The sequence below is a fragment of the Priapulus caudatus genome, unplaced genomic scaffold, assembly GCF_000485595.1.
Source record: "Priapulus caudatus unplaced genomic scaffold, Priapulus_caudatus-5.0.1 Scaffold603, whole genome shotgun sequence".
NCBI lineage: Eukaryota > Metazoa > Priapulida > Priapulimorpha > Priapulimorphida > Priapulidae > Priapulus > Priapulus caudatus.
The window spans coordinates 43,314-56,523 of NW_014577664.1; the positions used below are offsets into that span (position 1 = coordinate 43,314).

The window sequence follows — 13,210 nt, forward strand, 5'->3', positions numbered from 1 at the left end:
TATATAATAGACATAAATGTATTTGAAATCATCTTCATATACATTGATCTTCCAATATTCGTCATCACGTAGTGATTCCACGGGGTATTTCTTATTAGCTCAAGCACATATGGTATTAATATATGTAGTACCAATATTGTACATTGCGTGCGACATATTTTCATTGGTGCACAACGCTTTAAAACTTTGACACTACGAACAGCACTCATGGTTTGTTTCACAATATAATAAATATCTTTACAGAGGAAACTGTCTAACAAACAAGAAGACCCACACTGCAGGCCACGTTGAATTATGCAAGTGTTCGAATGTACGACACGATTCTCTACCGTTTTGTAGCCGTTTCTTAATTACTGCGTAAGTCCTGTAGACCAGGGGTGAAATGCGACAAGTATTCGCTGAATTTTTGTACGATTTTTTCCCACACATTCTATAAGATGCAGAAACAACACAGTTTCCCTACGTAACTAGACTTCTAAACTTTCTACGATACTCTGTCGCACAGCAAAACATACTGTCGACCAACTGTATGGAAAATATGTTATCTTTTACAAATAACTTCAAACATTTGGTATCATGCTAACCACGAGTGCCTGTATGTATGTACTCTTTATAAGCATTGGGCCATTAATGAGTACATATACGCCATGAATGGCCTAATGCCGATGAAGGTACAAGCACATGTGGATAGTATCATTCACACTGCTTCCCGCTAGGCCTCTGTTAAAATCACGTCAAATCTTAAGGCCCGATTACTACGAAAATCACTGGTCAGCAAACAACAAACAAACAAATCGTCAGCTGAACAATAAACAGTCTACGTTCATAGTGCAAAAATATTTCAAACTTTACAGGGAACAGTATATAGTCGGCTCCACTCAACAAACTGCTTCGAGCATACTGGAGTCTATGCACACCACACGCATTCTAAAATTAAAACACCAACATACTTCGTCGTAAATCGTTTGACTTGGTAAAATCACTGCTGGAGTGTAACAGCTAATGACTTCCGTATCATTCAGTCGCCCACGCTGCAGTGACTTGTAACCACGTAATTGTACAGGATTGAGCACCCTTCTAGCATATAGACCTCACATATATTTCATCACCACAATTCTGCCTCTACTCTAAAACAATCAACAGAACTCACCATGTAGCAAAATCTGCTACCTGGCACGGGTCACGGCAACAGAACGTAGCAAAGTAGACGCCAAAGGCAAAGTGGACGAAAATTAATAGAAGTTAGTGTGACGGTCATGGATGCATAAGAATCAGGGAACTGTGATGGCGATGTCGGCGGCTGGGAGAGAACGAAGACTCGGGACTGACTGAGAAGTCAAGAGAGTTGTGTAGGTGATGGAGAGGGGCGTGGCCAAGGGAGTGGGAAGGGAGGACCAGAGAGCTGGAAGGGATACTCCAAGACGAGGAGACTCCCGGACACTCACTCTCTGATCGTCTCACGAGTTGTAATCGTTAGTTGTGCTGAAGTACCGGCCGTTTTCCTGAGAAACAAAACTTTCGCTTGTCTTTGCGTCTACGACGATACATTCTGTTGCCGCGACTTGTGCCGTGTTGCACACTTCACCACAACCGAACCAACTAACATCTCATCAATTTCTGTAAACATATACAGTACATAACAATATTATTTGACATTAATCACATTATTGCACTAACACTACAAGTAACACCACTGGATATAATATTCTGTACGCCATCTCGCTTAAAATATAAATTCAATATTTTTCTCCTAAAATATATCTATAAAGTTGTTTACACTTCATGCCGGCTGCTACATCTTTACCTCGATGATTCTATATCATTTTAGGTAGGTGTATTGTAATATTTAAAATCGGATGAAATACTATACAGAGAAAGCTGTTGCAGCTAGCCATTCAACCGTCTCTATTACACAAGCAACTACTTGTAGTTGTATTGTCTGCATTAATAGCACGCAGAAAGCGTCACGTTTATTCTCATGTTTATACAGTATATATTGTACCAACATTACATATCTCTTTTCACTAGATCGTAAACTTTTCAAAACGTAAAACGAGTACAGACAACAAATCCTCATAACAACACATTTGTGGAATGAGTGGTCACTTAATAGAAAACTCCATTCTGCACAGCAGGGTATAAACTCTATTTTAAAATTACAGTGCAAATTATACCAGCCCGGACATGCCCCAGGTACATTTCTCCCTAAATCATCGTTTTCGTCAATGGAATACACTGTAATTTTGGCAACCAGCACCAAATTCAAACCAAACCTATTCCCGTTTTTGCTCTACCCGCCAACTGTCATGACCAGCCACACCACCGGACGCTGCTGCCACCTACGGGCAGCCTCGCATATTTATGTGTGGTGCCAAATTAATCCACGCATACTTGACAGAGCCGTCAATGGATCGTTAGCCAGAACTCGATAAGGTTCACCGCTGTGCTGGCGACGCCATTGCTCACCCCCACTATTGTTCACGCGTTCACCTACTACGCGCTCGGTGCGGCGCCATATTGCAAATCTCGTCTTGTCTCGGCCTCTCTACACTGTCACCGGGTGAGAACCACCGTACGGTTCCAGCGACTGCTATCTTCACGTCCGTGTATCCGTCGCTGTCGCACGGCGGCGCTTGAGCATCCGTCGTGAGGTCACTGCTCGGGTCGCGCGAGGCGGTGCGCGCGCGTGCAGAGCCCCTTTATGATGAGAGAGCTCGCCCCAAGTGCGCTCTCACGAGTTGTTCATCGCCTTGAAGCCCTCCTCCTGCTTGTGGCTTTTCATGTGAGCATTGCGACTCTTGATTTTGTGAAAGACTCTAGAACAGAGAGTTGCAGCATCAGCACTGATCAATGGAGCGGCCGCCGCCGCCGAGGCGACTGCACACGTCGCGCGCGCAATTAGAACGAGCGGCCAGCCTCGCAGAACGCGCGGCACACTCGGCGAAGCCTGCAGCGAGAAAGTTTTTTCTTTCCCCCGAGAAATTCTGACGCGATTCGTGAACGCACGCACGCACGCTCGCCCGCCCCACGTGCGAGCGAGTGCGTGTGCGGAATGAAAATTTTGCAATTTTGCAATCAAACCAGCTTACTTTCCACATATTCTGCACGGAAAGTTCTCTTGAGCATCATCGCACGGGTTGTACGGTATCGCCTCCGCATGCGGCGTACTGCTGCTGAGCTTCTCCTGCCCAGAGTTGCTCTTTGGCAGTTGGCCACCATGGATGCGGATGTGTCCATTTAGCGACTGCCTAGACTTGAACCACTGTAATACGATAGCACCACGGAGTCAGATCTAACAGTCCAGCCTCCCAGGCCGACACAGTTACGCACGCACACGGTGGGTGACATAAGGTTAGCGTGTACATTACTTAACACGTAATATACAATACTGCGGTTGTACACACGTACAACAATAGATGGCATTCATCGTCCACGTGCGATACTCGTGAACAAATCCTCAAATGATACTCAATCACTTATAAAATATTAAAACTTTACGAACACATATTTGTATACATATTGAATGAATTGTAAACGCCTCTGAGGCGACCGCGTGGGAAAACCGCGCAGTACCACGAACTAGATTCCTAGAATGAAGAACAATGAATTAAATGGCTTACAGCATTGCAGTCTGGGTATTCACAGACGTAGATCATGACTGGAGGACCGGAGGTGCTGGAGGCTGTGCTGCTAGGCCTAAGTGGCTCCTGCTGCATGAAATAATGCAAACAATCGACATGTAATCACATCTAATGACTCCTGGTAACAAAATAAAATGTCACCAGTTGGTGATGACAACGCCAAATGCAGTGAATCAGGTTTGGTGTTCACCTCAATTCTACTATTTCGGTACGTCGTGACTTGTTGAAAGAGAAAGACGTGTGGTGTTTGAGCGTGTTTAGGGAAATGACACCGACTGAACGGTTGGCTTATCTGTGCCATGTTCACTTGCTTCATGCTTTGAATGCTACTTCACATGCTGTGCTCTCCACGCTACAAACGCTGGCACGCGCAGGTACATTCATAGTCGTGTGTACGCACATACACGTGTACATGCATTCATACGCACGTACGCACGCCCACATCACGTACGTACGCACGCACGCACGCACGCACGCACGCACTCACGTATGCACGCACTCACGCACACACTCACTCACGCACGCACGCACGCACGCACGCACGCACGCACGCACACACTTACACACGCACTCACTCACGTACGCACGCACACACGCACTCACTCACGCACGCACTCACACACGCACTCACGCACGCACACACACACACACGCACGCACGCACGCACGCACGCACGCACGCACGCGCGCACACACCTCTAGCAACAGATGGTCGAGCATGGCGGTCTTGCAGATCATCTCGTCGCGATAGTCGATCTCCTCGCACTCGGACAGATTGTCCTCGAGCTTCAGCAGGTCGTCAACAGGTGGCGGCGCACGCGAGCGCAGGTTGTAGAACAGGTCCTCCTGCTCCTTCTTGCGTCGGATCAGGCGCAGCCGCTTGTACTCGTCCGGGCACACCTTCTTCCACAGGTAGTAGAACGCGATGCACTCCTTCACCGTCTTCGTGCCGACCTGCAAGCGCGCACGGAGCAAAGCGTTACTGCAACGCGGGCGACTGAATGATATGGAAGTCATTGGGTGTTGTTACACTCAGCAGTGATTTCATGAAGCAGATGCCACGATGAACTACCGTGCGCAAAAATTTCCGCGTATTTTCCGCAGAAAGAGGCATCGATCGGCAGTTTAACGACCGTATGTATGCATCTCAATCGACTTCTCTGCCTGAACGAGAAGATAAAGAAGGACGATGCCCCCTCCCCCTTATTGGAGATTTCCTTGGTCTGCCGGGATAGCCAAGTTTGTACGCGGTTTTTCACGTAGGTGCTAAAAGCTGGCTGGCAATCACGCCAGGTAAATAGATCAATTAGTGGAGATGCAATATTAGCTAAATGTGTTCTGAACACGGCTTACAAGCGATCGGGTAAAAATTAAACAAAGGCACCCCGCAAATTTTCCCCTAAACATCCTCAATTGCCTTCTGTGTGACGCTTGCGATATTTACTTACCTCTTCGGCGATACGGAAAAAGTCCTTGTCACATTTACACATGGCGTGGTAGTAGCTCTCTATCTCCTCAGAACTCCACTGCTCCGTCTCTGCAACAGCCAGGATCGAGATCAGGTTAGGGTATTACAGACCTACTATGTATCTTCCATTAGCAACCGATAGCTGAAGCTGAACTCCTAAGTAATATCTATGAAGATCTACTGCTCAAAGCAATAACTGCACACAGAGAACCGGGTAACAAGAAATGCACATACAACACACAACCAACTGCATCAGCAATAACTATGCAATATAATAATAATGGTGAAGATGATGATGACGATGGTAACAACAATAGTAATAATAATAATAATAATAATAATAATAATAATAATAATATAATACCTGGATAGATGTAGGTTAGCAGCGGATGGCTTTTGGGTAACAACAAGTTTCCACTCATCAGTAAACTCATGGCCTCCTGAAACATCACAGATACACGAGTCAGACACCCAATCGACCGCTCTCATCCGCTTCATCCCACGTGAGTAGCGCAGCGAGCAACTCGCTGCAAAGTGGCGATGAACAACTAATAAATGCTGCTAGATCAATAACAGCTGGAAGCTGAGCCACTCCCACGCCTTTGCCCCATACACGAGACATGCGTCTCATCGCCTCTCTGCCGCGCATGCGAGACACGCGTCTCATCGCCTCTCTGCCGCACACGCGAGACATGTGTCTCTTCGCCTCTTCACCACGCACGCGAGACGCGAGTCTCGTCGCCTCTCCGCCACGCACACGAGACACGTGTCAAGCCGACTCCAACACCACGTACCGCCAGGTCTCCTCGTGTGTAGTGCAGCAGGTGCAGGGCAAACTCCTTGTTTCGGCCGCATCCGGTGACTCCCGCTGAGCAGGCAAACTCCAGATACGTCTCGACTGCAACGCAAGCGAGGTTTTCCACGGTCAATGCCGACTCAGTGAGCAGAGGGCGTGTATATGTGGGGTGAGGGGTGGGTGTGTGTGTGTGTGGGGAGGGGAGGGGTGTGTGTGTGTAGGGAGAGGAGGGGTGTGTGTGTGTTTGTGTGTGTGTGTGTGTAGTGGTGAGGGTAGAGCAGTGAAGCGGAAGCGCATCCGACGTTTCAACATGCGGCCTCTTAGGTTTTCGAACTACCCATGAAACATGTAAGTGTTTGAAACCCTGCTACGCTGCTACCCTTTGTGCTCGCAGCTTGGAGTGACGAGGGGTAAAATCCAACTTAAGGACCCCAGATTTTAATCAAGGACACGAGATCAAGTGAAGGTTAGATTTAGGGATAGGGTGAAGACGACAGTGATTCTTATACTGGGGTCTCAAAGCAGGATTGAGCCTATATAATTGTGGCATGCACCATGCTCGAAGCTAGCAAAACAAGTGAGCATGTGCCTGTTCTTCATGTTTCACGGTAAATAGATTTGTGAACCTTTCTCACACTGCTCCACAGCTACCGGCAAGTGTTCCAAGTGTGAAATAACCAGTAATCACATTTCCCCCGCTCACATTTCTACCAAATTATCGGCCACAAGCAGGAAAAGGTCATGGCAAGCAGAATAAATCGGATTCCTAGCAGTTCTACAGTGCAATGCTTCGACGATGGCACCTTGTAGATGGAAATACCGAGAGCAAATTTAACACAAGCTTCACCGCAGCCAGCCGCACATCTTGAACGTTTCTTCACGTTTCTCTGAACAAGCCGAATAAGAAGATTCAAGTTGTTCACCTGAGCCTTCTAAACCCGTATCAACTATATGATCAAACTTACACAAACTTGTTCCCGTGATCTGTAGAAGGTCACCCGGATGCAGTTCTGCCTGCGGGCTAACCCGATAACGATGATTTTGCTAGTTACGAAGGTAAAACCTGGTTTACTCACGCTCTTCGTCTGTACAGGTGCAGCAGGTCGGATCAAACAACAACCACTCGCGATCGTCTGCCCTCAAAGCATCCTCCATGGTTCCTGCATAACGCGCAGCAGACAGTCAGTCGTTAGCAGACACACTCACAGAAGTTTTATCACCCCGCACACGCATTGCCTGCGCTCTCACGTACGCAAATGCACATGGCAACGTGCACTTGACATCTAGAATGTTACGACGCCAACAAGCGTATATCCCAGTGCACATTCTCACAGTTATGTAATGACTCAAATGCACTCACTAAAGCCATGACGCATCGGCTAAAGACCGAAGGCAACATCGACCACTGTTATTGCAGCGGGGACAACTTGCAAAAAGCGATTACTTACCTATCAATTCGGGCACCTCTGCTTGAAACTGAGGTCCGATATTAACATGTCTGAAAAATATCATAGTGAAATCCTTATTAACTATCAACAAAAAGGTAAACACTTGAGATATATACATTAGGTAAAATTTGGATGTCGCTGAACATTACCCAATGTAAAATAAACCCCATAATGTAAAAACCCAATTCACAGGCGAAAAAGTGTCCCGGCATAAGAAAACCGCACGCAGCAGTTACTGATTACAATCGACCTCCCCTTTAGGAATCGTAACAGGGTTTCAGCTAAACAGTACAACGCCATAGTTCAATACACATCCATTTCCTTCTCAACATTCACAATATCTTTCGAGTAATTATGTACGAAAAAAACAGCTGCCAAGAGGCTGCTACGAATCGCACGTACGGCTGGATGTCTGTTTCAGGAGGCGGCTCAAATTCAAGTTCAGCAGGATCCACAGGAATGGCCTCCTCCTCTTCCTCCTCTTCCTCTTCTTCCTCCTCCTCTTCCTCCTCCACCTCAGGAATGGTAATTGACCTGTCAATCACATCCTTCTCCTCTTCCTCCTCGCATGGCGCGTGCAGCCGGTCGTCTAGCGGAACGCCGTCGGGTTTGATGAGATGCGGCGGGACTCCGGGCCCGCTACCTGCACGCACAAACAAGTGGCAGCGTCCGTCACCAGCTGTGTACCCTCCTGTCTGCGCATAAGTCACGAGTACATACTCACTGAGCCAGTTAATGTCTGCTCACGAGTCACGAGTACTGCCTGCCTTTGCGGGCATGACACATCCGTGTATTGCAAATAGAAAACGTCGCAACCTAGCACGGGTAATCGTCACGAAGCAGCAAATATAACCATACGTTTAAGACATCTGGTACCTGGGAAACAATCCGACTTCGAAATGATGGTAGGATTGCCATTAATTTGCATGTTATTGCATTCGAAATTTGGCCATACTAACATTTGTATACTGGCTACGCACATGTTGTTTGCTAAGCACATGAAAAAACAGACACACACGCACACCGTAAATCAATCGTTGCACTCATTGAGAAGTATTCAGATACACCCATAATCGGTATCTGAACACCAAACGACTGAAAATCAGCCGTTAAAATCAATTTACGACACGCGTCTCTTTTCAATGCAGACCGCGCGCACACCCAGCGGGAAAATGCGCGCGCACGTGACGAAAAAACGCGCGCGGACACTCACTGCGTCGGCCAAGGCACATGCGCGGCGTGACGGGCGCTGATCGAGTCTTCGGCGTCGCCGCGCCGTTGATGTGCCAGAAGAGTCCCGAGCCGCTGCGCACGGGGCTGAGCATCGGGGGTGGCGTGTACGGCGGCGGCGACGCCGCGCCGCGCCCCTCCTCGGGCCACAGCCGCGGCGAGCGCAGCCGGCTGTGGAAGCCAAAGTGGTTGACGTGCGCGGGGATGTGGATCGGCTCGGGCCGGTGCTTCTTCTTGCGCGGCGCGCGCATGACGAGGCCGCCGCAGTGCGGCGACGGCTCGACGAACACGCGCTCGGGTCCGCTCATGTGCCGCATGCGGAACTGCTCGAGTCCGCTGAGGTTGCGCCGCCGCGCCGCCGCGCGCTCCTCCACCGAGCTCGCGTGCCGCAGCCGCCCCGGACGCTGGAACTCCGGCGTTGTCGTCGCCGCGCGCAGCACGCCGGCGCCCTCTTCTGGCGGAGGCGCATCTCCGTTACGCGCGCGCTTCGCCGGAAATCCGTACGCGTCGTCGTCGTCGGCACGCCGTGTGACTGCGGCGCCCTCTTGCGAGGCGGGCGCATCGGGGTCGGCGCGGGTCGTCATCTCACGCAGGCTCTGCTCCTGCCGGCTGGCGGCGGCGTCGGCGAGCTCGGCTAGCCGGCTGTGCAGCGTGTAGTCCTTGATCGGCGCAAAGTTGAACTGCGACGCGAGGCGGTCGCGCAGCGTGCCCGCCGCATCGTCGCCGCCCCCAGCCGCCTCCGCCACCGGCGTTATCTCCCGCACCTCGCGGCGCGGCGCGCCGGCCGCCGCCAGCTTGCGCACAGAGAAGTCCTGCGGGAACAGCTGCTCGACGTGCGACGACGGCAGCGGCGCCCCCTGCTGAACGATCACCGACGACTCGGCGTGGAAGCCGCCGCCGCCGGCGACGACGGTGGGGGCGGCGAACGCTCCGGCCGCGTACGGCGATGCCTCGAGGCGCGGCACGTCGTCGGGTCGACCTCCCCACCCAGGGCTGACGGCGGCAGCGGCGGCGGATCGTGCGTAGGGGCTGAGGCGGCTCGCGTACGCAGCGTCGAGCGGGGACCGCGCGAGCGCGTACTCCTGCGGCGCCAGCGACGCTGCCACCACCGCCGCGGGGAAGAACGCCTGATGTGGCGGCGCGGCCATCAACGGCGGCGGCGCGGACACCGTCGCGGGGACCTGCCCCAAGAGGGTGCCGCCAGCGGGGAACGCCGCGTCCGCGTCTGGCTTCACCGCCGACGACGTGTACGGCGACGTGTAGGACTTCTCGTGGCCGGCGAGAACCATGCGCAGCTTCTCCATCGCCGGCTGCTGCGCGAACGCCTCGCACGCCGGCGCGTCGCCGTGGTAACCGCCGCGCGGCCGCGCCTCAAACGTCCGCGCCTCGTCGGCGGCCCGCGTCTCGCGAGACGACAACCGCGGCGGGCTCGACGCCTCGCTGCGGTGAGGCCACGTGATGTACTCTGGACGCGGCGGTGACGCGAACCCTCCCCCTCCCGCTGCTCCGTCGTCGTCATCGTCGTCGTCGCGGCTGCCTCCTCCTCCTCCGGTCGACATCTCCACCTTCACGGGGTGCTGGTGCACGAGCGACAGCGGGGCGCCGAACGTGGAGGCGTCTCGAGGCGAAAACTTTTCGCCGAGACGTGCCGAGTACAGGTCAGGCACGGCGAGGCCGTTGCGCAAGAACGCGGGGATGGAGGCTGCGGCGTCGTCGTCGTCGTGGCGACGGTGCAGCCGCGGCGACGACGACGCGTGCCCACGCTGGTATGGTGACGCCTGACTCGTGCGATGCGGCGACGGCTGCCCGCGCTGCGGCGACGACGACACGTGACCGCCCGTCGCCGCCTGATTGGATATTGTCGACGACGATGGCGCACCACTAGGGGGCACTGGCTTTGATGTGTCGCCAGGCTCCTGTGGGTCCTTTGGCTTCAGGTCCTGAAACGACAACCGGGACTTCAACGGCGCGGAACGACGAGAAAAAGACGGAAGTCGATTCTGCTAAGGTTGGGCTTTTGATACGTGCAGTCCAAGAAAATCCATTTTCCTGTTCACAGACCTTATTCCCTCACACATCACAAACTGTGTCTCAGTGATAGGCATTCTGAATAATTTTTGGAATCTTTGGCTTCGAGTGGTGAATGACAATGCTGACATTAATTAAAGCAACGATCGGTTCTGCTAAGTTTCGACTGCGGTAACCTTCCAGCGATGGTGTGAACAACAGCTGGCGACCAGCGCCGTATGAATATCTCACTTTCAACGCGTACATTTAAGATCACGCAGCATGTTAGCAAAGTGTCACAGAGTTCTGCTGGTAAATCCATGCATGATTTCTCGAGGTAGCCTTGACTGTGGCACAGACAGCCAAAACACATAAATAAAACATGATAATTCCTTCTGCGATTAAATCACGCAGCCAGTATATATGATAAGCAAATATCATTCTATAGGTGCAGCACTTAATTTTAATAATGGTTAATTATTAATAACTAATTTAAATAAGTAATGTAGCTGTAGTTTAAATTAAACATTCGTAAAGCTGCTGCTCAAAATTAACAGATCCATCTTTTACGCCCACACTAACTTAGATCTAGGCCCCATGTTTGAAACAACTGCCAAAAAATATATCAAGCCCCAATCTTATGAATTTCAGGTTTTTTGGACAAAATTCTACCTAGGGATGTATCTACTGTACATGATAGGTAGGATGTCACCTATGAAATTGTGGTTTTGTTTTGACTAGTTCGGTTTGTGGCAAAAATACGATAACAAGAGAACTCACTGCCTCAATGAACTGCGCTCGATTCCGTACTAAAACTCGACCACCGAGTCACGTAGCCACTAATCACATTTCAGTTACCCGTTCGTATTTTCTCGAGCGAGAATCTTTCAAATGACTTCGCAATCGTTACTCACCTTCTTGAAATATCCACCGTGTAAACGCATGTGTCCGTTTAGCGCTGGAACGTTCTTGAACTTTCGACGGCAGATTATGCACTCAACTGGCTTTATCGGAATTTGACCCGAACCCTGGAACGATCAGGAACATGACATTAATGAGTCACCTTATTCGAAGAGCATCAGACTACAGACAGAGTCAGACAGACCATGCCGATTCTTATCAAGCCTTCGTGACTGTCTACTGCTTGCTTCTTACTGCTACCACGGAGTATCCCCATTGTAATGCGGTGATTGGGGCCGATAAAAATTGGATCGTCTACAATGTGGGATCACGTTATAGCAGGGGAATCGAGTTTAAAAGAGTAATTACAGTGAAAAAAGAGAAGAGAAAAGGGATACAGGTGACGATGACGTTAAGACTGAAGTAGTATTAGTGTGGAACACATCATAGCGCAGTTATATTGTACTAGCACTACCACTACCATTACTACTTCATTAGGAAACGTCTATGACTCTGTGAGCAGAGACTTGCTTTATACCACTTATTATTGTATATTTATTATTATCGTAGTCTGGTGTGATGTAACAACGAGGACATCCTCGTGACGTATAATGATTAAACTGAAGCGATAAGTTTGTTATATCATCTATGAATTTTTACTTTAAGATTAACTCTTTTTTTTTTACATTCATGAGGACATATTTCATCGCCTTCAATACCTAGGCGGGAGCTGCTGCATCAGGGAGACAGGCCACTATCGCCGACGCAAAGTCATTATCTTCACATTTCCACAGACGGTCACGAAATTCCCTCGCCTCACCCTTGAAGTAGCACAGACACAGACAAACGAGACAGGAAGGCATCTCGGGTCAGTGCCCTGTCAGCACACATGACACACCCAGCCCCATGCATCCTACGCAGTTTCCTCCCCCCTCCTCTCCGCCTCCTTCCCCCTCCTCTCCCCACTCCGCCGCCTTCCCCCTCCTCTCCCCTCTCTGCCTCCTCTCCCCTCCTCCTCCTTCCCTCTCCTTTCTCTGCCTCCTTCCCGCTCGCCCCTCCGCCCCCATGCACGCATTAACGCGCGCGCACGCACCCACAGTCGCGTCGTCTGCTCGGCCGGGCCCGCGAAGGGGGCGCCGGCGTTGAAGAAGTAGTTCTGCTGGCCTCCGGGCGCCGGTGCGTACTGGATCTTCGACTCTACGTACGAGGAATGGTTGCTGACTTTGCCGCCCTGGCCGCTGTAGGGAGGTGAGGTAGGTGAGATCGGCTCCACAGAGGGGTTGCTGGACATCATCACCTGCAAGACAACAGAGGCCGGGGGTCAGCGGACGGACACAAAATGGACATGAATAACCCCCCCCCCCATACACACACAGTGTGCGTGCAGTGATCTGATGTGTTCCATCTAAATACAATGATCTTATACGTTCCACCTGCACACTGATCTTATACGTACTGCCTGCGTGCGGTGATTTGATATGTTCCACCTAAATACACGCTGCGAGCGGTTATGCATCATACTTGACGCCTTGGATCATCTATGCTTGTGGATTGTACCGAAGATGCATTTTACCACCATTACAATCTTATATGTTCCACCTAAATACACGCTGCGAGCGGTTATACATCATACTTGACGCCTTGGATCATCTATGCTTGTGGATTGTACCGAAGATGCATTTTACCACCATTACAATCTTATATGTTCCACCTAAATACAA

At 50.7% G+C, this 13,210-nt stretch overlaps 1 protein-coding gene across 1 annotated transcript in view; it reads right to left on the reverse strand.

Moving 5' to 3' along the window:
* The window catches only part of LOC106812043, a 79,691-nt gene continuing 66,481 nt past the window's right edge, over positions 1–13,210 (reverse strand). The window contains exons 6-18 of the mRNA XM_014815800.1: positions 12,583–12,786; positions 11,504–11,617; positions 8,566–10,522; positions 7,755–7,995; positions 7,353–7,402; positions 6,981–7,064; positions 5,903–6,006; positions 5,473–5,548; positions 5,089–5,177; positions 4,337–4,594; positions 3,621–3,710; positions 3,090–3,262; positions 1–2,816 (exon numbers count right to left, since the gene is read on the reverse strand). Of these exons, the coding sequence (XP_014671286.1) occupies positions 2,732–2,816; positions 3,090–3,262; positions 3,621–3,710; positions 4,337–4,594; positions 5,089–5,177; positions 5,473–5,548; positions 5,903–6,006; positions 6,981–7,064; positions 7,353–7,402; positions 7,755–7,995; positions 8,566–10,522; positions 11,504–11,617; positions 12,583–12,786 (3,525 nt within the window). The 3' untranslated portion in view covers positions 1–2,731. The remainder of the gene's footprint in view (positions 2,817–3,089; positions 3,263–3,620; positions 3,711–4,336; positions 4,595–5,088; positions 5,178–5,472; positions 5,549–5,902; positions 6,007–6,980; positions 7,065–7,352; positions 7,403–7,754; positions 7,996–8,565; positions 10,523–11,503; positions 11,618–12,582; positions 12,787–13,210) is intronic.